At 40.6% G+C, this 23,692-nt stretch overlaps 1 protein-coding gene across 1 annotated transcript in view; it reads left to right on the top strand.

Annotated features, from left to right (window-relative positions):
* The window catches only part of CLASP1 (cytoplasmic linker associated protein 1), a 266,679-nt gene that overhangs the window by 221,025 nt on the left and 21,962 nt on the right, over positions 1-23,692 (top strand). The window contains exons 31-34 of the mRNA XM_084643407.1: positions 8,934-9,077; positions 10,189-10,295; positions 21,640-21,787; positions 22,982-23,228. Of these exons, the coding sequence (XP_084499533.1) occupies positions 8,934-9,077; positions 10,189-10,295; positions 21,640-21,787; positions 22,982-23,228 (646 nt within the window). The remainder of the gene's footprint in view (positions 1-8,933; positions 9,078-10,188; positions 10,296-21,639; positions 21,788-22,981; positions 23,229-23,692) is intronic.

Raw genomic sequence — 23,692 nt, 5'->3', positions numbered from 1 at the left:
AGAATAAAAGGCTGCTTTTTTTTTTAATGCTGCTTTGAGCGTTCAAATCGGATTTCCAAGAAGCTACCACAGATGCACGTTGTTGGTGCTAAACAAATATGACCACTTCACACTGTTGTGCTAGCACCAAATGTCAGATGTTCGCCTTTGGGTACTAACATTGTGCCTGCATGATTTTGGCAGTTCCTGTGTGTGTGCAGGTACTTGTGTTTTGTGTGCAAATGCAGGATGTATACACACAATTGGTACACATGCACATTTTTTTGCAAGGAGAGGCAATTTATGCACCCGTATTTTGTCCTTGTGTTATTTGGGGGCTGTGCATTCCCTTTGCAGTTTCCTGAACTATATTAGAATCTAGAGTTGCGTGTTAGTGCTATGAATTACTATAAAGGCACTGACGTATGAAGCACCCTCAAACTGCCATGGACTTCTGCACTTTGCCAGAACGGACCCTAAGACCTGTTCTCCTTGGAGCTCTAGTTCAGTTTTTGGGTCTGATTCTTTATTGCCTTGCAGCTTGTGCAGACCTTTACACCTGTGTAAAATGCAAACACTGTGTAAATGACCTGAGAGCTCTGGTTTGGTAATGTTCCGAGACCCACCCCATCCATGTGTCATTGGCTATACAAAGAGTCCAGCAATGGAGAATCAGGTTTTGGGATTCCATCAAGACCTGTATGGGGACTAAAATGGTACTGTGGCTGTACCACTGAGGTCCACCTTGTAATGCAGGTCTTTTAAAGAAGTCAAGGTGTACGAGTGCAAAGACGAACCATTTTAAATGACTTCAACATTATCCCTATGCTTACAAGCAACTGAAGGAGAAAATCTATAATAAAAATCTCAAAATGGGTATTTCTTTACTTGATTTCCTTTAATATTGTTAGAAAATAAAGATCTCAGTGTACTCAGTCTTGTTTCCAAATATGTGGTGGTCATTTTCTGTTTGTTTCAAATTTGAGGTCGGATTGCTGTGTGAGTCCAAATATTTTTATTGTATGCTCTGTAAGAAACCGATTTTCTAACATTCATAGGCTCACAGATGAAAATTTTAGGGCTTCTTGGATAGCACAGTCCCTAGGGTAAATCATTTCCTTAAAATGATCATTATGGATTTTCATGGTGCTTTGGGATCCCTTGGCTTGAAAGCAGTTTTATACAACAAACAGTTGTTTTTTATACAGGGTGGTATTTAGGTTAAATAAAGTATTTTACAATTTAGAGCTGGTATACTGGGTGACTGCTCTCTGAGACAGGAAGAAATTGTTAATGCAGGCATCATGTTTGTATCTGTGGGTGTGTGAATACACACTTACGCATGATAGATATATAACTATTCACACACACACACATACAAGTATATGATGTGTATATATAATATCAGTATATATCAATGTTCACTATATATAATCTGGATGTGGTCTGTGTGTGTATGTGTGTATATTTACATCTGAATATATGTAGATTTGTGTAAAATGTAGTTTTTACTTTGCAGATTGTGGGTATAAACAGAGTAACGTAATTGAAGTCTTTGGGAACATTGTACAGTCTGATCCGTAAGCGCTAGCTAGTCAAGAGACTTGAGTGGGTTGTGAACTGAAGTGCTTAACTTTGATTCTTTGGAGTTCTTCGCCAATCTAACTGTTTTTGTAGCCTTCAGATTCAAAAGTCAACATACTTGGGAAAACAAGTGTGGCTCAGTTTGGCCAAGGGGTATGGGGTAACAATACCCCAGTAATGCTAAATCACCTGCCCAAAATCCCATTTCAGTGAGTCTCAATTAAGGCCTGCAAACCATTCCAGTTGGAAGTGAGTGAGACAGGTAATGCAACAGCCTTCTCTGATGTGGATCTGATACCAACATGGCTTTATCCACATATACTTGCTAGTGCAAACAGCCTAATGCAAAACTGCTGTAGCCTAATACCTCATGTGGATTCTGCATGATCACTGGTAGAGTATAATTCCGTACAAATTAAGCTATTTAAGTCTATAACAGTAGACAGAGTTTCCTGCGTCCATATATCTTATGCTGGTTTTAAAATGGAAATCTACACACTTGTCTTACACTTGGGGGTGAAAAGAGAAACGCACACACAATTTTATCATTTCTAACAAAATTAAGAATAAAACAATGTGCAGTGGGAGTGTAGAACTCATAGCCATTCCCAAAGCCTGGTGCACACTGTAAGATGCATTTGCAAAGAGCACTGGGCTAGTAAACTCATCACAAGACTCAGAGTCAGGAATTCTCAAGTACTAAACTGACACTGAACTTGAACCATATCACCTAAATCTCTGTCTATTGGTTTTGCTGTCTGTAAGAATAATAATCACACTTAACAAATGGTGGCTGCAGGGTTTAATTCGTTAATGTCTGAACATATGCAGGGCTTTTCATCTTCATAGGTGAATGCTAAGGGTTATTATAACAGAAGGATTTGGGAAAAATTAACTAGAGATCTAAGGCAAATTAGATATAAAACCAGTGATCTCATTGACTAGAATCTTCCTGCTGGTTGATTCAAATATTAATATGTTTTTTTATTAATCCCAAATTAGGAAAGCAACCTGTACTGAAGATGCATCTCATGCCAGAAGCTGGAATATATATTACATTTAGATGCTAGTTGTTGAAAATCTTGTGCTTCCTTATCAAATAATAACACATTTCCTGTTTGTTGAACCCAGACCATGCATAGTTGGGTAGGTGAGGATTTGCCAGCTAGAACAACTGCAGCCTCCTCAGGGCCTGGTGAAGGAAACTTGGAAGAGAAATGTAAACAGGTAGACTACACTGTACAGATGTACACTAATCACAAAATACACTTTCTGTTTGCAGTTTAGATTTCTAATACAGTCTAGCTGTGTAAAGAGACATTAACTGAATGCCTGAAAAAGCGATGCCTCATTTATATATGTGTGTGTGTGTATGTGAAATAATAGTTTGGTTTTAGTGTGTCTTTCTACTAAAATTATTGTCTAAAAGTTATAGCTGGGATAAGTCTGGCCCAGGTTGCTGGCTGTGGTTGAGAAGTGCACAGCTCAGGAGAGAGGGCACAAAGGTGGAGTTTTCACTTCCCTTGTCCTGGGCAGACTGTGGTCAGGCTAGTCCCCAGCATAAGTTAGAGCAGCCTAACTTGGCTGCTGACCGCTCTAAGGGTCTGATATGGTTACTGGGGATCAGACTAACTGCAATTTTCTATATGAGCTGGCTGGATAGACTTTTCAAGCCACTCATGTTAAGCTCAGGACACTGATTCTACTCCCTTCCTAAAATGAATTCATTCTCCCATGTGATCGTGACATTTCTTGTAACCTGAAGGTTGCCAAGCCTGGTTTCAAAGTGATTTTGTATATTTCAACTAGATTGTAAGGGACATAGGAATTTAGTGAATCTGGCTCGCCAACCAACCAATTCCTCTTAGTGTAAAATGGGACGTTGAATATTAAATATTCATGTCATATGATGCTGTTGGATAGCAAAGCCTTTGCAGAAGTCAATGCACTTTGTGAGCAGCCAAAAGCTTATGGAACATGTAAGGGTATAATTATTGAGGGAGTGATGGAAGTAACACATTCCTATTGAGTGATCTGGAATAGGTTACCTAGGGAGGTGGTGGAATCTCCTTCCTTAGAGGTTTTTAAAGTCAGGCTTGACAAAGCCCAGGCTGGGATGATTTAGTTGGGAATTAGGTCCTGCTTTGAGCAGGGGGTTGTACTAGATGACCTCCTGAGGTCCCTTCCAACCCTGATATTCTATGATTCTATGATCCAACATCCCGACGTGGAGTCGGATCCCCCACTAATATAAGCAGGCACTGTCTTCATGGGTGTTGTTCCTGTTTAAACCAGCAGAGAATTTGGCCCATTAAGAGATGATTCCTAATATCTAGATTATCTGGCCCTGACAGGAGATGTGCTGAGTTCGCACAATGCTGATGCAATGTCAGAATCCGGAGGCCCATAGGCGAGAGAAGATTCATATAACATACCCTCTTTCCTATCCTCAGCATGAGTGTTGCATGGGCAATGCTTGTGAAGCAAGTACAGAATTAATCTGTTTGTCTGTGTGTTTGTTGACTATTATGATGACTGTCCAGTGGTTAGTGATTAGGTCCAAGAGTTTCAAAAGTAATATGATTTGGGAGCTCAACTTGAGACACCTTATAAGGGCACCCCTTTGAAAATCTGCCCCTTTAAGGCATCTTAAGTTGGGCACCCAAAAACTGAAAGCTCAAAAATCGCTGGTCACTTTTGAAAAATTGGCCTCTACGATTACAGTAGTTAAATATAAATGAAAACACACTCATTTTGATATATGTTTTCAAGCTAGTATATATCTGATTACCAGAAAGCTTTAGGAGTGCTGCTTCTGTCCCCTTTAAATCTAAGAGGAAAATTTCACCCACAGTCCAACTGGAAGGCTCCAATAGGTTGAATCAGGACGTGCTGTGACAGTAAAACTTTTAGCACTGAATAGATCCAACTTTAGGCCTGCTTGGACCCTGCTGCTGATGAAGTCAATGTGAGCTGTGCCACTGGCTTGGCTGGAACATGGACAGAACATTGTCTTTTGAATCTTGGACAGAAAATCCTAGCTAAAGAGACAGAACCCTAGTTTGCATTGCAGTTTAGTCCTGCAAAAAACAAACAAACTAGTACAGTTAAAAATAGTTGTGGGCAGTGTTTCCTCTATTTTTTTACTTCCATGTGTGGAATGAATTTTGTTATGTGCACCAATATGGAGGTGATATGTGACACATCACCTTCATCTTGGTGCACGTAACAAAACTCATGTGGTGGGGTGGGGCCAAGGGGCTCATAGCGTGGGAGGGGGCTTAGGGCTGGGGCAGAGGGTCGGATGCAGGGGGTGAGGGCTCCAGCTAGGTGTGAAGGCTCTGGGGTGGGGCTGGGGATGAGGGGGTTGCATGAGGGGGCTCAGGGCTGTGGCAGAGGATTGGGGATCGGGGGGGTGCAGGCTCTGGGGTGGGGATGAGGGGTTTGGGGTGCGGGGTCTGGAGTGGGGCCGGGGATGAGGGGTTTGTGGTACAGGCTTCCCTAGGGCTGAGTTGGGGAGAGAGGACCCCTCCCAGCCCTCTCTCGCCGCAGCAGCTCAGGGCAGGGGGAGAGGCGCCTCTCCCCGGCTACAGCACCTCCAGCGGGCCTGGGCTGGGCCAAGGGAGGGGCTCCTCCCCCCGGACACGGCAAGTCTGGGGCAGGTCCATGTTGAGGCTGGGGGAGGGGCACCTTTCCCCGCCGCAACAGGTCCATGCTGAGGGAGAAGCCTCTCTCCCCGCCTCAGCCATGAGTCCCTGCGTGGGGCTTAATAGGCAGCTGCGCGGTCGCTCAGCATAGAGGGAACCTAGGTTGTTGGTGAGTATTGTTTAAAAAGAGCTGCCTCTCCCAGGACAAGGTTGAAATAAAAACCACTGAGCCATAGTACTGTCTCAGTGCCTTTACTGAACCACCATTTACTGGTAGTAGTTTATATTTTGAAAGAAGTACTTATTAGTTGTATCACACCTCAGAAATAGGGTGCATCATTCTAATGCATTTTTTTGTGCCACATAAAAGTACATATTTCCTGGGCCAAATGCTACCCTTGGTTAGATGTCCATTTGGCAGAAAACTACCAAATAGACATTTGCGTACCTAATACTGGAGGTCTTTTCCGCAGCTCCCATTGGCCGGGAATGGTGAACTGCGGCCATTGGGAGCTGCGGGGGGCCATGCCTGTGGACAGTCAACGTAAACAAAATGTCTCACGGCCTGCCAGCGGATTACTCTGATGGGCCGCGTGCCCAAGATTGCCAACCCCTGACGTAGGCCATAGTAAATGCAAAAGGGAAGGAGCCAATGGCAAATTTCCAATGACCTTGGGAGCAGGACTTGTCTGCAGCACACAAGGGTCCTCAGAACTGCTGCATTAGAGTCAAATTGTGCCTATGAGGCAGTGGTCCATGTTGGGAAGAAGCAAAGCCACACTGCCCCTGGTGGAGCTCTAATAGAGATTGTGCCTCAGAGAAGCATGATGCATCTTGGAGCATTGTAGAGAACAAGGGGAAGGTGCCTGTCGCATCACACATAGAAGTTTGCACTCCCTTCTGCTATGGCTTCAACTTCTTCCTGCCCCTGGGGCATTATGAGAGAGCATTCTCTGTACACAGGAGAGCTCAAGGACTGCTGTTGTGCCTAGCCCGTGCACTAGGGATATAAGGGATGGGAAGGCTTCTTGCATCCTTCCCATGCCTTGTGCACCTGTCCAAGGTCCAGGCACAGTCTGGCCCTAAATTTGGACCCAGCCTTTGAGTAGCTTCCTGCTTACCTCCTGAAATTCCCATTGACGTCCGTGGATGTTCCAGGCACTGAATGATGGCAGGAGCAGGCCCAATTTATGTAGGAAATAAACTTACCATGGAAAGAGGTATGTGATGAGAGAAGTCCACAGAGCAGCACATTCCAAGTGTAGCTTAACAGACATTGAGAGACAATGTTGATAGATTTGGTCTTGTGGCCCTAACTCAGGCAAAACACCCATTAATTTCAGCTGGTGCTTTGCCCGAGTTAGGACTGCAGGATAAGGCATTGAAAATCCACTTCAAATTATTTTTAAAAAGGTTCTTATCTTGCGAATGTTGCTCGAGTCCCCTCTTTTTTTCAAGTCTCACTGAAGGTAAGGTTTGCTTGTCAAGTTGCACTAGTGACTGCGTGTAGATTTCCTAACCACCAAATTAATAATCCGGGGGTATGCATGATTTCATGAATGGATGTGTATTTTCTCATGATTATCATTTCATTCAATTCAGTGTGCTGTCTATTCTGTTTTGGGGTCTTTTGTTTGCAGTAATGTTTTCATTTCAGAAAATATGTTGATGAAAATTAAAGGTCCAAGTACCAGGACAGACAACAAAATGTGTCCCCCACTGGGTACAGGATAAGGAGACTCCCTGGCACAGTTGATTGAAAGTTAGAGGAGGAAGAGTCTGGAGTTAGGATTTTCAGAGAGGAAAGTACGAAGGGAAAATAATTTCCCCCCTCCTTCCATACCCTGGGACTCTTAGTTTCAAGTAATTAACTGCAGGCCATGCTTCTGTTGAAGTGAATGGGAATTTTTTCAGGAGCCAGCATGCTCTTTACTTAGCACATGGAACTGAAAGCTGGAGACCTTTGTTCATTGGCTTTGCCGGAGACTTGCTGTGCAATCCTGGGAAAGTCCGTTCAACTCTCCGTGCCACAGTTTCTTCATCTGTCAAATGGAGATGCTGCTGCTTCCCCACCTTTAAAAATCATTTTGAGATCTACAGATGAAAAGTGCTTCTTTTAATGCAGGGCCTTATTAAGTTCTAAGAGTAATGAATGGAGTGGTAAGTAAAATTAGAATGATAGTTTTCACCCTGAAACAGTGGAGTATTTTCATTCTGTTTAGCTAAGGAAGGGTTTTTGTGTACCCACGTTCCTTTTCTACCAATGGATTCCACTTCATAAGAAACTGAATACACTTAATTATTGCAACTTTTAAAATACTTAATTTCCTAAAAATGATGTCCTCTGTTTTGAATCAGCTGAAGCAATGGAAAGTGCAGTTACCATCAAAGTAATGGAATACATGAGTTAGTTTGTTTAAACTCCTTTAAAGATGTTCTTCATTTTTAGGAAGTCTAAGGAGATTCCAGAAAGCTTCTAAACCAAATGTCTGCGATTGCGGAGTCTGTGTGCAGTTTTGTGCATCAAAGCACATGTAATCTGGCTTGTGCGCCTAAACTACTGCCCTTTATCCAGATAAATACTTTGGAGGTTAGTCGCGTACAGCTAATAACAGGCTGGAGAACCTCCTGCTGCCGCTGAGCTCTTTTTAGAGGTCTTTCATTACTGCAGCTTCTTTTTCGTTGTTTGCTGCTGCGGTTCTGAATCAGTAATTTTAAGACCACTTCACACTTCCCTAAAGCGAGCAAGGGAAGAGAAAGAAGAATTGGAGCATTTTGTGCTGGTTGTACAGTCCTAGGCCATATCAGTGAGAATCATGTGACTGTGTAATTTGCCCGTGCAGTTCTTCTGCGGGTTGTTAGCAATTATTTACACTGTACACATTCCCATTAAAAGCCATTTCTGCCCAGCCTTCTCCATTTCCACCTGGATTTAATGAAGTTCACTTTCTCTTGGAAATTATTCTTCTAGACTTCTTAGGCACATGGGGTGAAACCCTGGCCCCATTGAAGCTAATGGCAAAATTCCCATTGGCTTCAATGGGGCCAGAATTTCACCTGTTGACTGTGAGGGAGCTGCAGATGCAGCATGCTACACCCAATAGGGGGAAGAGGATTCCTCTCTCTCTCTGTCATTGTTAGGCTTTGAAGGGGCCCTGGCTGGTCATCCTTGCTCTTAAGGCTGGTAGCTGCAATACAGGGCATCAGGAGTTAAGGTTAATATGTGAAGGACAAAGCAGGGGTTCTCTATCTGATGCATCAGATTTGTGGATCCCTTGGGTGGAGAGAGCATTAGTCCCTTTCACACTAATGTAAGAAGCTACAGTCTTGGAGTCTTACAATTACTCTCTTTTGAAAGAAGTCTCTGTTTTGTTTTTGGTTTCTTTTGTTTCTAGCAGCAACTTGGTGGTGGTCAATGGAAACACGCTGCAGGGCAGGAAGGAACTGTAAGGCTTTATTACTGTAACTACGAGCAGCTCTGTAAGCCTCAAAAATAAATAGTGTCCATGTAAAAATACATTGTAAGCGTTAACTGCTAAAGGATTAGTTTCAACAGTGCTTCCTTGCTGTGTGTTAGAAATGTGTCTGTCTCATATGGTAATTTTCTGTTTAAATGAAAAATCTGTAACATTTACTGCAAGGATCCTTTCTAGAATGCAAACTATTCTAACTCTTAGAAGAGATAAACTGATGGATGCTTTTACCTTTTTGTCTTCTTTCTAGGCAGCACAAATAGTCCTGATTTCACTGTTTGAACTGAACACTCCTGAGTTTACAATGTTACTTGGTGCCTTGCCAAAAACATTCCAAGATGGTGCTACCAAGCTCCTACACAACCACCTCAAGAACTCCAGTAACACTAGTGTGGTGAGATGCTTATGCAGCTAATGTCCATAGAAAAGAGGAGAGTTGCAGAAGACAACAATTCACTGAGGAACAGCTGTTTCAGATGTTCAGTAGCATGCCTGTAGTCCTACTAGTAGCATAATGCCACAATAGATTTAATGAAGTTCACTTTCTCTTGGAAATGAAATGTCTGTTTGACATTTTGTTGAAGTGACCAGTAAAACAACTCTGCCAGCTCTGTTCAGGTTTGATCTATGTGCAGCCAGCGCAGAGACTAAGTGACTTAGGAGCATATGAAAGTCAACGGGACTTGTGCTCCTAAGTTACTGAGCTGCTTTTGAAAATCCCACTGGAAGTATTTATCTTGAGCTTTTAGCTAAGATCAAGGGCCTGATCCTGCAAACTCTCTGTGCTCAGCACTGCCATTGAAATCCGTTTAATATCTTACGTTCTCCATCAGGGAACTAGAACTTTGATCCAGTAGGTCTTTTCCATCTCTAACCGTGCTCCACTACTTTGATTCTACATGAAGCCTTTAAATAGTTTTATTCTATTGAAAGAAAAAGGAGGGAATTGTTTGGTAAATCTCAAAATTCTTTTTTTTCCTCAGTTCAGCATTTATCAGAATAGTTTCTGCTGCAATTCCTCTTGACTGTAACAACTTATTTGTACGGAAATCCTGTGTAATTCAGATAGCGTCAAGTCCTGCAGTCTTTGCACATCTATTATGTGCAGTGGGAGTCTTGCCTGAGCAAGAACTGCAGGATCAGACCCACAGGGAAAAGGCGCTGCACACCTCTGTGCTCTTGGTGGTGTTCTCTAGTGCCTTGCACCTTGTGTGTATAATGCTACCCAATCAGAATGGAAACATTTTTTACGCATGTTGCAATGGTGTAAATGACTCTGCTTTTGTTTACACCATCACTTAATCTTATTGAAATCCTTTATTGTAGATAACACAGAGCGTAATAGCACAAACTAAAATCGGAATGGGACTAATCGTGTCCTGATTTTCACCCATCAAGTTTGCTTAGTGTAAATGAAAGCAGAATTTGGGCCCATTTTATTTTTGTCTCCATCTGTTGTGTATACTAACATTTCCCTAATCCTCTTTTTCCTGCTTCTGTATTAGGGTTCTCCTAGCAATACTATTGGTCGGACACCTTCACGGCATTCTAGCAGCAGGACCAGCCCCTTAACTTCCCCTACCAACTGTTCCCATGGTGGACTGTCTCCAAGGTAATGCAGCAGTTTAATTAAAGTACTTACAGCGTCTTCAAGAGTTTCAGTATTACATGTGCATCTCTAAAATGTGACTCTTCAAATAAGATGATTAAAACCAAGAATATTATATGGTAGATTTGTTTAATTCAACAGAGTTTGACAAATGCATACACAAAGCATAATAATACATGGTGAGTATTTGACTTTTATGTATGTGATAGTGGAACTGGAACATAAGTCTTAATATGTACTTAAAACGGTGCATTTTCCTTCACAACCATCCCCTCCACAGAATCACACATCTGTGTTCAAAGTTCAGTCTAATAGCTAGAGATAGGTTCAAACCGCACTATTTGAATCTGGGTCCTAGTTTGGTTTTCAAACACCCTCAAAGAGTTGGTGTGTTTAGGTTCAGGATTTTGGTTTGAACCCATCTCTACTAGGACAGCGCTTGCTGCTTGAACAGTATGCCTGGCTATATGGTACGTTGTCTAGAAGGATGTGATTCCATTAAGAAAGACTGAATTCTGGAAGTCCAGTATTGTGCTGATGGAGTCAGGCAGTTGAGAAGGAGGCAAGATGGGGAGGGGGTTTGAAGGAGGGTGCTCAGCCATGGAAGACCATGAATGTTGCTGCTAGGCTCTGTGTATAAAAACTTGAAAAGTGCAAGAGGGGAACAGTGTTAATTCATAATGTACTGAAGTCAAAGCCATTGTAACCTGTTGCTGTGCTATTAAGTGTCTCCATGGAGATATAACCACAACTGGCCTTATCCTATAGCATGCTCCAGGGTTTTTGCTACCAGATCCCAGAAGGATATTAGAGCAGAGGAGATATAGATTCAAACAGAATGGTGTGTTGTAATTCTCCATTTTTTTGCTTCACACATCCTGATGCTAGGCTGGGCACGTTTTTGGTTCCCATAAGTGTTGTCACAAGAAGTCCTTCTGTTGCTGAGTCCCCTTATGACAGGAGTCATGTGACGAGTTAATCTTACAGGTACCAGGCTAGTTTTGCGATCCAGATCCAAGCAACGTCTCGAGAAAATGCATACTCCGAAGGCCAAAAGTTTCAGAGTATCCAAACACATTTTCACATCCCTAAATCATCTTCCCTACAAAGCCAGCCTTAGAGCTTGCAGGACTAGATTGAATCATCAACCGTGGGGTTAAGGATGGGAAGTGTTTTTTAACAGGGAATTTTCACTAATAAAAGTACTAGGATTTCACTTCAGACAGACGATCCCAATAGCAGTGCTTCCTCTTCTCCTTGCTGGGATGTTAAGATTTTGAATGGCTGGCATGGGAAATTATAGGCAAAGATCTCTGTGTCTATATGGTTCAAAATGCAAAGTCATTGGTAGTACTTGCATGCAGCAGCTAGTTTTAAATCCATGACATTTTGATATGTCTCTCTTGTTTTTGGTCTTTATAAAACAGCCGATATTCACCACTTCATTTATTGCCATTTAGTTTGTCTTTTTGTTTGCATCTGTTGGTACTTGCCTTGTTACCTCTCCTAATTTCAGATCCTCTTATATGATTTTATAGAAATGGTGCTACACTATTTCCAGTGCCTCAAAATGTCCATTTCCCTGGGTTTCAAGTTCAGTATCTGTAGACATTTTTTCATCTACCATGTTCTCTAGGTACAGCTAGAAAGCACATATGATTTTGGAAGACACACTTCTGTATCAGGAAGCAGTTCCTGTCACTATGTAGAATTCTGGAGACCTTTTCCTTTGGAACAGTAATTCCTTCAAATTTTCATATAGATCCTGGAAACACGGAGTAAGAACTTTGATTCATTTTAAAATAATCGTGCTTAATTTCCTCATTTTATTTAGCTATCCAAGACCAACATTTAAATGAGAATTGGAAAAAGGAACTGCCTTAGAAGCCATTTTAAAATCTGTAGAACAAGAGTGATTTTAGCTGTAGCTGGAAGGGTACATTTGCTACTTATTTAAAAAAAAAAGTTTTGGAAAAAGTGCTAACAGATTATGGAAAGTGATTATGACTCATTATACCAGCATGAATGGCACTGGTATAGTTATCATTGTGTCTCTGATATAACCTCTAAATTTTAGAAGATTAAAACTGTCCTTTGATTTGAAATTTGGCAAAGTTTTTCAATAAAAAAGTTTTAGCCATTTGGGTAGAAAATATTCAAAGAGAAGGATTTCCACTATTCCCACACATCCCTGTAGTTTAAAAACCTGTTTGTCTCTAAAGGGTAAGGTTTACGTTTTCAAAGGATTGCACCTCAGTTACATATGCAGTTTGCCATTGCTTCACCCGCTGTTCCATTCACCTGCGTGTGTCTGCATCGCTCCATATTTCGCATTCGCAGCTTAAGTGCAACTACTTGAAATATTAGCCTCAATTCCTACCAGCTGCTTTGATTTTGAAAATTACATTTGGATTTGACCTGAAAATGTAGATTTCTAGGCATATGTACATCCAAGGGGCTAGCAATCCCATTTACATATGCCAATTGGATAACTGTGGTTCCTTTGAAAACAACAAGGAGATGCATCTGAAGTGGTTTTTTTACCCACAAAAGCTTATGCCCAAATAAATCTGTTAGTCTTTAAGGTGCCACCGGACTCCTTGTTATTTTTGTGGATACAGACTAACATGGCTACCCCTTGATACTTGATACCATGTGGTTCCTATGGAGGCACTTAGGTTTCAGTGAGCACAACTGCTATGCCCCGATCTGGAGATCTTGCCCCTAATGCTTATGTTCTGTGGTCCAGGTCCTCAGCTGACTCTGCTTGGCTCCACTGAAACCAATGGCCCTATATATGGATACAGTGTGCAAGCCCTTGTTCTTGCATGAAATTACTGGCTTTTGCCATTTCTCATATTGTTGCCTTCGCAATTAAATTCTGTGATTCTCTTCACGTTCAGGCCATTTGGATTGAGCTGTAAAATTATGACTGCGCTAAATTTTGCTGATACCAACAGCTAACATTTTGAACCAGGCAAAACTGAGTGTGCAAATACCCCTTTCTGTTTGGAAGATACTTTGCTTACAAAATGCTTCTGGCTTTTGCTCTTGATTTCATTAAATCCAGCCAGTTCTGCTTCAGATTCTCTAGAGAATATCTACTGCATTAGTGAGCTGCTTTCCTATTTGTATCAGTTTGGGGATTTTTTTTTCTTGCTTTCTATGGTTTTTAGTTTAAAAAAATATTTTTGAGTAATGTAAGAAACAATCAAAATGTGGAAACTAGAGAGAAAGCACATGTATGAACATGAAGAAAGAACAACTCCTGAGTGAATCAAATGTGACCCTGAAATGAATGGTTTGCCATTGTATTGAATGAGGAATGGCTTTTGAGATTTAATAAATAATGTACTGTAATAAAAAGGAGTATTGGGGCTCTAATTACCCAGTATAGAGAGTACCACTCCAATTTGGAAATGATCTTTTATCAGCCAAGATGTTGCATGCTGATTTTAAATTTGCCTGTGGAGTTCCTTAATTATGTTGAGGGAATAAGATTAAATGAATGGGTCAAATTCTGTCCCAACTTGCAACCCAAAAGCCCATAAAGTTAAGTCGGGGTGCATGAGTATAAATGATGGGAGAATTTAGCCCACCATTTGTATAGCATGTGCTCAAGTTGATTTGTTTACAATGTTAAGTGTTGATTAAATGCAGTATCGTATTTAGAATACTTACAGTATGAAAATACCAAATTCCACCCTAGAAAAATAATCTGCACAGGAAATAATTCAACAACAAAAAAATCAAAATGAAAGGGAATTGTATTTAGTTACAGTGGATTTCGATGTCTGTCCTACTGTAAAATTGTGAGAATTTGGAAATACAAGAAATGTAGGGCTTGTCTACCTATACAGCGCTACCTGTAGTGCTTAGTGAAGATGCTACCTGCGCCTACAGGAGAACTTCTCCTGTCAGCGTGGGTATCCACCTCCCCAAGAGGCAGTAGCTATGTCAATGAGAGAAGCCCTACCATTGACTAGTGCTGCCTACACCAGGAGTTTGGTCAGTATAACTGCATCGCTCAGGCATGTGGATTTTCTTCACCCTGAGCAACGTAGTTATATTGACATAAGTTTGTAATATAGACTAAGCCTCAGTGTGTTTCCTTTGCAAAAAGACGTTTTCACAACTTCAGCGTTAGGTGAGGGGAAGAATTGAAATGATCTTAACAGAGTAACCGAAGTTATACAGTAAGAATGAGCTTGTATTATCCAGCAATGCGTCTTACAGGTAGGTGAGATTCGAGATATGGAATTTAATGGTCGTAATTTTTTTTTTTTGGTAAAGCAACATTCTTGCAAGCTACTGCATTTCTGTAACACCTGTTGCTTGATTCCTGGCTAATGAATGAATGTCCTGACACTGCTCTTCAAATGGGTTTTCGAATGGCACTGCTGTTTTGTGCACTAGAAAGATTTCTGACTTGTATCTGTTTCCAGTCTTGTAGCATCTTTCACTTATTTATACATGAATGTGACCTTTTTAGATACAATGAACTCAAACTTAATAGAAACAAAGTGGCACACTGAATACTCCCAACAGCTCAAGAACAGTAATCTGGAAACACATGTAAGATGAGAATAAACTGATAGACAGAGAGGCAGACAATCCAACCTGCTTGCCAGGAATAGGTTTTTTAGCAAATTTGGAGAAGGGGTGGTTTAAAGGGGATACTACAAAATCAGAGACCTGTATGTCAAAGATGCAAGTTAGTGCTTCTAATTACTCATTCTGCCTTGACCCAAGCAATTTGTTCCTGCTCTCAGGCATTTGACATGCTCATTGAATATTGGCTCTAGTTTAATCAGTGTCCAGTTGAAAGTGGGTTGTTTTAAAAAAATAAAATAAAAATAAACCTGTTGCTCTTATCTTACCATTGTATGGCCGTTATGCAGACATATCACAAAAGAAACATGCAGAATGATTTGAATTAAAACTCAGTGTCTAAGCCAGGGATTGGCCCAGTAGAAAGGAGAGTGACAGAAGATATGTCTACACAGCAAAGAAAAATTCATGGCTGGCCTGTGCCAGTCCGCTTGGGCTCGCGGGCCGCAGGCTGCGGGGCTGTTTCATTGCTGTATAGACTTCCAGGCTGGAGCTGGAGCCCTGTGAGCTGTAGCTCACGAAAGCTCATGCTCAAATAAATTGGTTAGTCTCTAAGGTGCCACAAGTACTCCTTTTCTTCTTCCCACCCCACAGCGTCCTAGAGCCCAGGTTCCAGCCCGAGCCTGGAAGTCTGCACGATGAATAGCCCCACAGCCTCAGTCCGTGAGCCTGAGTTGACTGGCATGGGCCAGCCGCGGGTTTTTCTTTGATGTGTAGATGTACCCTATCTGACCTGCACAGGTTCTGGAACACCGGCTACAGGGCCGGCTTACCTACCCCAGGAGGAAATTCAAGCCTGCAGTGATGAGTCAGAGTGTCAAAGATAATCTCTGTATAAAGGGAGTGTCTCAGAAAGTCATTTCCTGTTTCTCCCATGCCTAGCAGCTCATTGTTCTGGTCTTCCTATTTCTGGGACCACAGTCACCCTAGAGCAGGTTTACCCACAAGAAGAGAGAACAGTAGATTCTAACCAGAAGGTTACCCTTCCTTCAATAGGCTACTTTAACGGTACCATCATCCTGACTGCTGGATTGACCCTTCAAACTAGAAAGCTCTCTGATTTATCAGGCGCTTTCCCCATGCAATTTTGCAGTTTCACCTCAACTATGGCCTGGAGGGATCTCTGTATGAGTGAGAGGACAGTTGAGTCTCCATGGCTGATTCAGTCCTATATATATATATCTGCTGAGGTTGTCAAGAATGATGACAATTGTGATTATTCTTTTCAGTATTTTCCTCTGGTATCTGGATTGCGACCACAAACTCGTGGTATATGCCACACCAAGAACCGTCAAGAAATGCTTTTCATTTATTGCTGAGCTGGGTTCAGTTTGAGCCTGTGACCCAGAAGTTGTGTCCACTTTTGCTTGATTATAAAACAAGTAGGGTAGCTCAAGAACTGTCATAGGACCAAGTCCCGAAGTTCTTAAACTAAACACCCACTGATGTCAATGGGAATTTTGCCTGTATAGACTGCAGGATTTCACTATATGCAGCTGTGTGCATGCACACAGAACCAGATATTACAAGCCACACAGTACACCTGTGGATATCTGATTAGAATCAAACCCCTTTAACAAAAAGAAAAGGAGTACTTGTGGCACCTTAGAGACTAACCAATTTATTTGAGCATAAGCTTTCGTGAGCTACAGCTCACTTCATCGGATGCATACACAAATAAATTGGTTAGTCTCTAAGGTGCCACAAGTACTCCTTTTCTTTTTGCGAATACAGAGTAACATGGCTGTTACTCTGAAACCCCTTTAACAGGCTTCCTTCCCCTTGCTCTTTTCCAGGTAAATTCCATTGTATAAAAACATCTGCTCAAAGGTTGAATCCAGGCACATGTACAGAGCATAGTTCACTTACAGTATTTCAGGAATTGTGTTTAAAAGCTACATCCATTGTCTGAAATATATTAAATAAAAGAGGCAGGGGCTGGCCTGTTTAAATTATATTAATAATAATAACAATAAACATCTAAACCAACACTAAAGGCCAAAGCAATGACCTGAAGGAGACCGATGGAGTATTCTTGTCTCATTTTGTTTCTGTTAAACTTCTTTCTTTCTTTCTTTCTTTCTTTCTTTCTTTCTTTCTTTCTTTCTTTCTTTCTTTCTTTCTTTCTTTCTTTCTTTCTTTCTTTCTTTCTTTCTTTCTTTCTTTCTTTCTTTCTTTCTTTCTTTCTTTCTTTCTTTCTCAGGAAGCATGAGAACACTAAACCACTCAGATTATAGTTTCTTTTTTTCTCCCTTTTTTCCTGTTTTCTCTCTTCCCCCTGCCCCCTTGTCTGATCACTGCAGTCGTTTCTGGGGTTGGAGTGCAGATGGGCTGTCGAAGCACCCCCCTCCCCTTTCTCAGCCTAACTCCATCCCCACTGCTCCTTCCCACAAGACTTTCAGACGCTCTTACTCGCCCAGGTAACAAGCTACCTGTTAAACCAACTTGTCTGAGGTGTCACAATATTATTTACCTTTCAAATGATGGAATTTTCTCAAAATGGGACAGGATGTTTCCAGAGATTTTCATCCAAAGGAGAATAAACCCCGGGCTCTTGGTGGTCTGTGAAGCTCTGTGTGAATGGAACTAGCTGTTTTCTCGTCTGTTGGAGATCATAGAGTATTAACTTACAGAGACTGCAGGTGGCATTTCTGTCATTCATTCCTTACACGGGAAAGCACAGCATTGAAAAAAAGTCTCAGATCGAATCTTCTGGGAAGTCTTTCTCCTGTTGTGTTTCATACAGTTTGAATTCCAATGCAGAACTCAGTAATTCTCCAGTTTCGGCTGTTCTGATTATATTACATGGTACGCAGTCTCGTGACATTCTGGGCTAGGTCTTCAAACGGAGGCACGTAAATTACCCATGTGAAATATGCATGGATGCACACAAATAGGCACTTGCAAATGCAAGCTGGGATCTCACAGGGCTGTTGTGAGGAATTAATGTCTGTAAAGCACTGTGAAGATGAAGCATGCACATACGATGTTGCAGTACTTGCCGGCCAACTAGGATCATAGAGTTTCCCATGTGGCTGTCTAATGTCATGAAAAAATAATTTATTATTGAATGTCATTGTCCCAGGAGGTTTTCAGCAACTGTTTACCACTGCTTAGGATCAGCATTTGCCCGTTTTGACCCTTTCTGGCCTCTACCTATAGAGTGGGCTGAACCAGAACTACAGATCCAAATTTTCAGGAAAATTTGGATCCAAATGTTGCTCTTCAGGTACATTTCTAATTTAGATTGCTGAGTTTATTCAGGAACATAGGTTCAAATCCTGAAGCCTTTCCCCAGGCAAAACTCCCATTGACTGTGCTTACTCCTGACTTTAGTGGAAATATTGCCTTAGAGTGAACTGTGTATTTTTTCCTGTAAGGAAGAAGTTCCAAACTGGAAAATATTAAACAATGGTGTCAGAGCTATATTAGGAATTTACTTTCCTTTAGTGCACATTTTATGCAATGTTGGCTAAGCTAAAGATAGTCAAAAAACTAAACATTTTCAAAAGATGTGGGCCAAGTTACTGAGCTTTCAGGTGGAATTCCATGGCCTGTGTTGTGCAGGAAATCAGACTAGATGATAATAATGGTCCCTACTGGACTTAAAATCTGCAAATCTAGGACATTCTCAAAGACAGGTATTTGAAGTTAATGAGCAAAATAGAATTGTTTTTTCTTTAGAATCTACTTAAATATATAGAGATCAGTATCAGTAAGATCAATATGATTCTGATTTAGTGCCTGATCCAGTAACATAAAAATCAACCGATTGGTGTAAGTGGGCTTTGGATCTGGTCCTTCTTGTCTAGCCTAGTACTGAAGGGTTCTTTTATCATTCCACCTCTGATTATCAAACACTAAGATATGCCTATTGTGACAATAAGCTGATAACATTGAGGTATACACCAGCCATAAGCTTGAAAGTGAAAGGAGGAACTGCAAGCAGGTAGAATTACGGGGTGCTGCTTAAGGATGCTAAACTGTTGATTACCTAGCTAATTGTGTCACCAATTAAAAAACACTGTTTTAAGAAAATAAAATACATTTCAAACACCAGAAAAGGAAGCAAGATTGGTAAATTGCCATATTGTGTTTGATACCATGGCAGACGGAAAATAATGTTGTGACATCCCTAAAAGCTGCTTATCTCTACTCATTCCTTCTTGTTCATCCTGTAACTCTTCCAGTTTTCTGCATGGGTCATTATTTTTTCTGTTGTGGTTGACAGTCTGTTTTTTGGAAGGTATATGTAGATCCATCTTACATTTATTTGTGTTTCCATCATATTACCTATATAGTAAACAAACACGTACTGGCAAATTGATAGATGTGTTTGTTCACATATAGAGTATTCTTTCATTTAAAATGCAAAACTGTGCTCTCCCATTATGCGATCTCTTTCACAGATTCACTGTTGAGGTATGAAAATAGGCAGATGGCATGTGAATTTATAAGCCACTGTAGTCTTTAAATTACATAAAATTTTAAATTTGTGCCATAAGGAACACTCCCAACCACTGTCCCTCACACAGAAATGTTCCTCTTTGTTCAGATCTTGCTTTATTGCTTTGGCATCACAAATTCTTTACTTTGATCAATTCTTTGGGAGTTGGTTCACTGCAATATAAATTTTTATCGTTTTAGGTATAAATTCTACCTTCATGTACATGTTGAGTATATGCATATGTAATGGCAAAATTTGGCCTTTAGTATTTGTCAGACGAGTATTGTTCTTTAAGGGAAGGAGTAATAATTATAGCAGAAGCCTGGGGAGTCAGGATTCCTGGAGATCGGTTCTTGATTCTGCTTGTTTTTTATTGTGTGACCTTGGGCAAATCACTTAACCACTCGGTGTCTGTTTAGCTGTTTGTAAAATAGGTATAGTAACGCTGAGATGCACTTACCTCATGGAGTGATTTGCTACTCATTTAACCATTTGCAAAACTCTTGCTATCTTTGATGGAAAGGTGACTGAGTGAGCTCAACATAATGTTTTAAAGTTGATATCAACTCAGACTTGTCTGACTCCCGTCTGATGTCCATCAGGAACCCAAAAAGGCCTCCGGTTTCCATTTGTACATGGTGCAGTCATACGTTGCATTTTAGAGCAATTTAAAGCATTATCCATCCTTTGCTAGCCTGAAAGGTCTGCAATTTTATAATTCCTCAAGGTTCATAAGCAGCTTTTGTTCCCAGCTCCCAGCCTGTTAAAGGGTTTCATTTTTCCTTCCAGCCAGACCTTGCCTCAGAGACATTGTTTGTTTAGAGTTCGGGAGTTGTCCTTTGGTTTCTTTGCCAAAACATACGACGTACATTCTGTACTAGTGCTCATGCTTGTGCTGTTTTTTTTGAGTGAGTATATTGACAGAGAGCCAGGGATTGTATCTATTTCTAATATTCTTTACTCTCAAAGGAATCAAGAGACCTAAATTTTATCCTCCTCCTGAAGATCTTGAATCTCTTCCAGAAGGAATGAGAGGTTCTAGATAATGTTCTACCTTATTCTGTAGAAAGATGGCCTGTGTGTCCACAAGTCAAAAGAAGCTTCCCATTTCCTGATTCCTCCACCCTGCGAGGAATTTCTTTGTTTTGTGATAGGATGATGCAGATATTTCACTCTGGGCACCTTCCTCTAAGCCATCAAGTCTTCTTCCAAATAGTTCCAAACTGAAACCCACCTGTGCATACAGGGTGTCCACATCTGCCATTTATTGTCCAGAGAGTTGATGATGCACATGTACCTAAATCCTTTGGTCTGTTTGTTCCTTGCTTTCTGAGCCCTTAGGTTCCTCCAGAAAAACTGGATGGTCTCTTTGTAGGCACTGATTTAGACATAGCTACAAACTCAGCTTCTCTTCCCTGGGCAGAAGAGAGTCCTGCCGATAATTCCTTATTCTTTTTATTTTTGGAGCAGGCAGGAGCTTATCTTTCTTTTCCAGTTTTTTTTCCTACACCTTTTATAGCTTTTGCCCTTGTATAATAGTCATTTTTCTCGTGAGACTCCAGAGGATGCCATTTCAGATAGCTCTTAAGGGAAGACCAGAGACTCATATATGCCTTACCATGAGTGAAGAATTCCTAGGGGTCTTGTGGTGTATTCAAAAGTCAAGTTTGAGTTAGAGAGTCAATTTTCCCAGTGTCATCTGCAATATTTCCACTAACAGATCATCATGCAAGTGTGTTCATTTTTATTATTGTTAGAATTTAAATGAAATAAAGTCAGTCAAGTCCATGTAATTGTCCCTCTCAAGTTAAGCATCTCTTGCACATTTGAATCCATTGACATAGAAGATATTTGACATATTTAACATGAAATTTAAAAGCAAAAATAAAAGTTTCATTTATACCTGCATTAAATCTTTGAATTCTCATATTCATTGTTTTTTGTTTGTTTTTAACTTAACAATGCCTTTATTCCATTTTGAGGGGTAGGTTTCTGACTATGAAAACTAGTGCACTTACTGTGGAATTAACTAACAGTGCACCTAATTCTCCTCTCGTTTACACCACTATAACTCCATTGACTTCAATGGAACTGGTCATTATTTACATCTGTGTGAAAAGGAAATTAGGCCCAAAATCTGCCTAGGTTCTGTCCACATTTTGTTACAAGTCACTGTTAGAAATGGAACTCCAACTCATCCCGTTTCGAGCTGGTCATAATGTTATTCAAGGTCAAAAGTTGATTCTTACTTTGGTATGTGACATCTTACAATATGCATTTGACCTATAGCATGCTGGATTATGACACAGAGAACCTAAATTCCGATGAAATCTACAGCTCTCTTCGTGGAGTCACAGAGGCAATTGAAAAGTTTAGTTTCCGTAGTCAAGAGGATCTGAATGAACCAATCAAGCGTGATGGGAAGAAGGACTGTGACGTAAGTAGGCTATTAATAAGATTCTAAAACAGAGTTTGCAAAATCAGCCTTTGGTTTGCTGGCTTGTATTTTAAGCTCCTTTGTCATGATTTGGAATTGTTTCCTTTGTTTTCTTTGCCATAGGGGTATATTTCCACATATAATTGTCTTGTTCTAAAATCATGGGGCCAAATTCTATAGACCCTTACTCATGTCAAACTCCATTTGAAATTCACTTATCTTGACTTCAGCGGGAGTTTGGACTGTGTAAGAAATAAATGCTAATATTGGATTTCTCGCCTCAGGATTTCTGAACATTGAACATGTATTAAAGCTTATAGCAGAAAAAGTAAGATACAAATCTTCAAAGTGCATGAATTGTTTCCCCCCAATTTGTAGCTAATTCATATAAAGGTTTCATAGTAACTTACGGTTCAAATCACGGAATAGTACCTTACACTGCATGTGGTTTCCTGGAGGTCAGTGGAACTAATTGTGATAAAAGGTGTTAGTCATCATGCTTCTTGAGGAGGGCAAAATTGGGGCCATTAATGGTTTTAAAAGCTTCTGCAAGTTAAACTTCTGCTTCTTATTGGGAAAAAGAGACATTTAGGTTAGCACAATGTCACTCAAGTGTATTTTAAAGCCACATATTCTCTGGCCTTTTGGAAGACTTTTTTTTTTTAAGTCATCATAACAAATGTTTGGCATTAACTTGTGCTCATCATGCTAAAATGGAGACCTAACCCTCCATTGCCCCTGGGAGCTGCAGTTTCCTGACATACCTCGTAGAATTTTCAGAGTTGGGCTCTCATTAACCTCTACACAAGTCCTCATTTTTTCAGTTTCACTTGCTTCTTTTGCAACTTTGTTTTCAAGAATATGTGTACCTGAGCCTGCTTAGTGATCTCTTTCTGGGTTTTGCCAAGTTGCAGGAGTTTGTGCAAATTTAGGAGTACCTAGTGTCCTTTTATTTGTTGACTTGTGCTCAAGTTTTCACCAATGAAATCTTTTGGGACAATAATAGGTACATAATTCATGAAAAGAGACAATATCAATATTTTAATTAATCTTCAGAAAATTAGATTAGATGCAAAATTTATGATGCTTGGTTTTATTTTAGTGGATGTTGGTATTAAATCTAAAAGGCTGCATCTCTGGTGAGATTAAAAGTATAATCTAAAATTCCATTTCTGTTCTGTCTGATCCGTTCAGGTGTCTCGAGATGGTGGAATAGCTGCACCTGCCAGTGATGTACGGGGAAGCAGTGATGTCATGGAAGGAGGAAGGATGGCTCTAGATAACAAAACCTCTCTACTTAATACTCAGCCTCCACGCGCCTTTTCAGGGCCCCGAGCCCGAGATTACAACCCCTACCCTTATTCGGACACAATCAACACCTACGACAAGACTGCCTTAAAAGAGGCTGTGTTTGATGATGATATGGATCAGCTTCGGGATGGTTGGTATATGATTGTATTATAAATTCTCAAGCTGTTCATTTTGTTCTGTATTTTACATTTACATGTTTAAATTGTCATGGGACACAACCCTGCAAATGGTTTCTTTATATAAATGTACATCATGTTTTACTCAGGTAAGGGTTCAAATGAATACACAGTGACTGCATGAGTAACAGAACTTGCATATGAGTTTATTAGGCAATATTGTCATTTGTTTCAATTCAGTTTCAGCTGTATTGTTTTATTCATAACCTCTTCCGGTGCTGGTCCTGTGGCCATTAAAATTAATGCAAATTTTGCTGTTGACTTAATTGCGAGAAGAATTGAACTCCTAAATTGTTGTGTGTGAACTTTTTCTATTGTGTGTGTAGGAACTCCTAATATGGGGAGTGGGGTTTTTATGTGTGTATATATGGTCATAAACAAAAAGGGTTGTTAGAAAAGCATTTAGATTGAAAACGGG

Source organism: Lepidochelys olivacea (genome assembly GCF_965140295.1).
Source record: "Lepidochelys olivacea isolate rLepOli2 genome assembly, chromosome: 11".
NCBI classification, from domain to species: domain Eukaryota; kingdom Metazoa; phylum Chordata; order Testudines; family Cheloniidae; genus Lepidochelys; species Lepidochelys olivacea.
The sequence above is the reverse complement of the archived record's forward strand: the minus strand, read 5'-3'. Positions and strand labels throughout refer to the sequence as shown.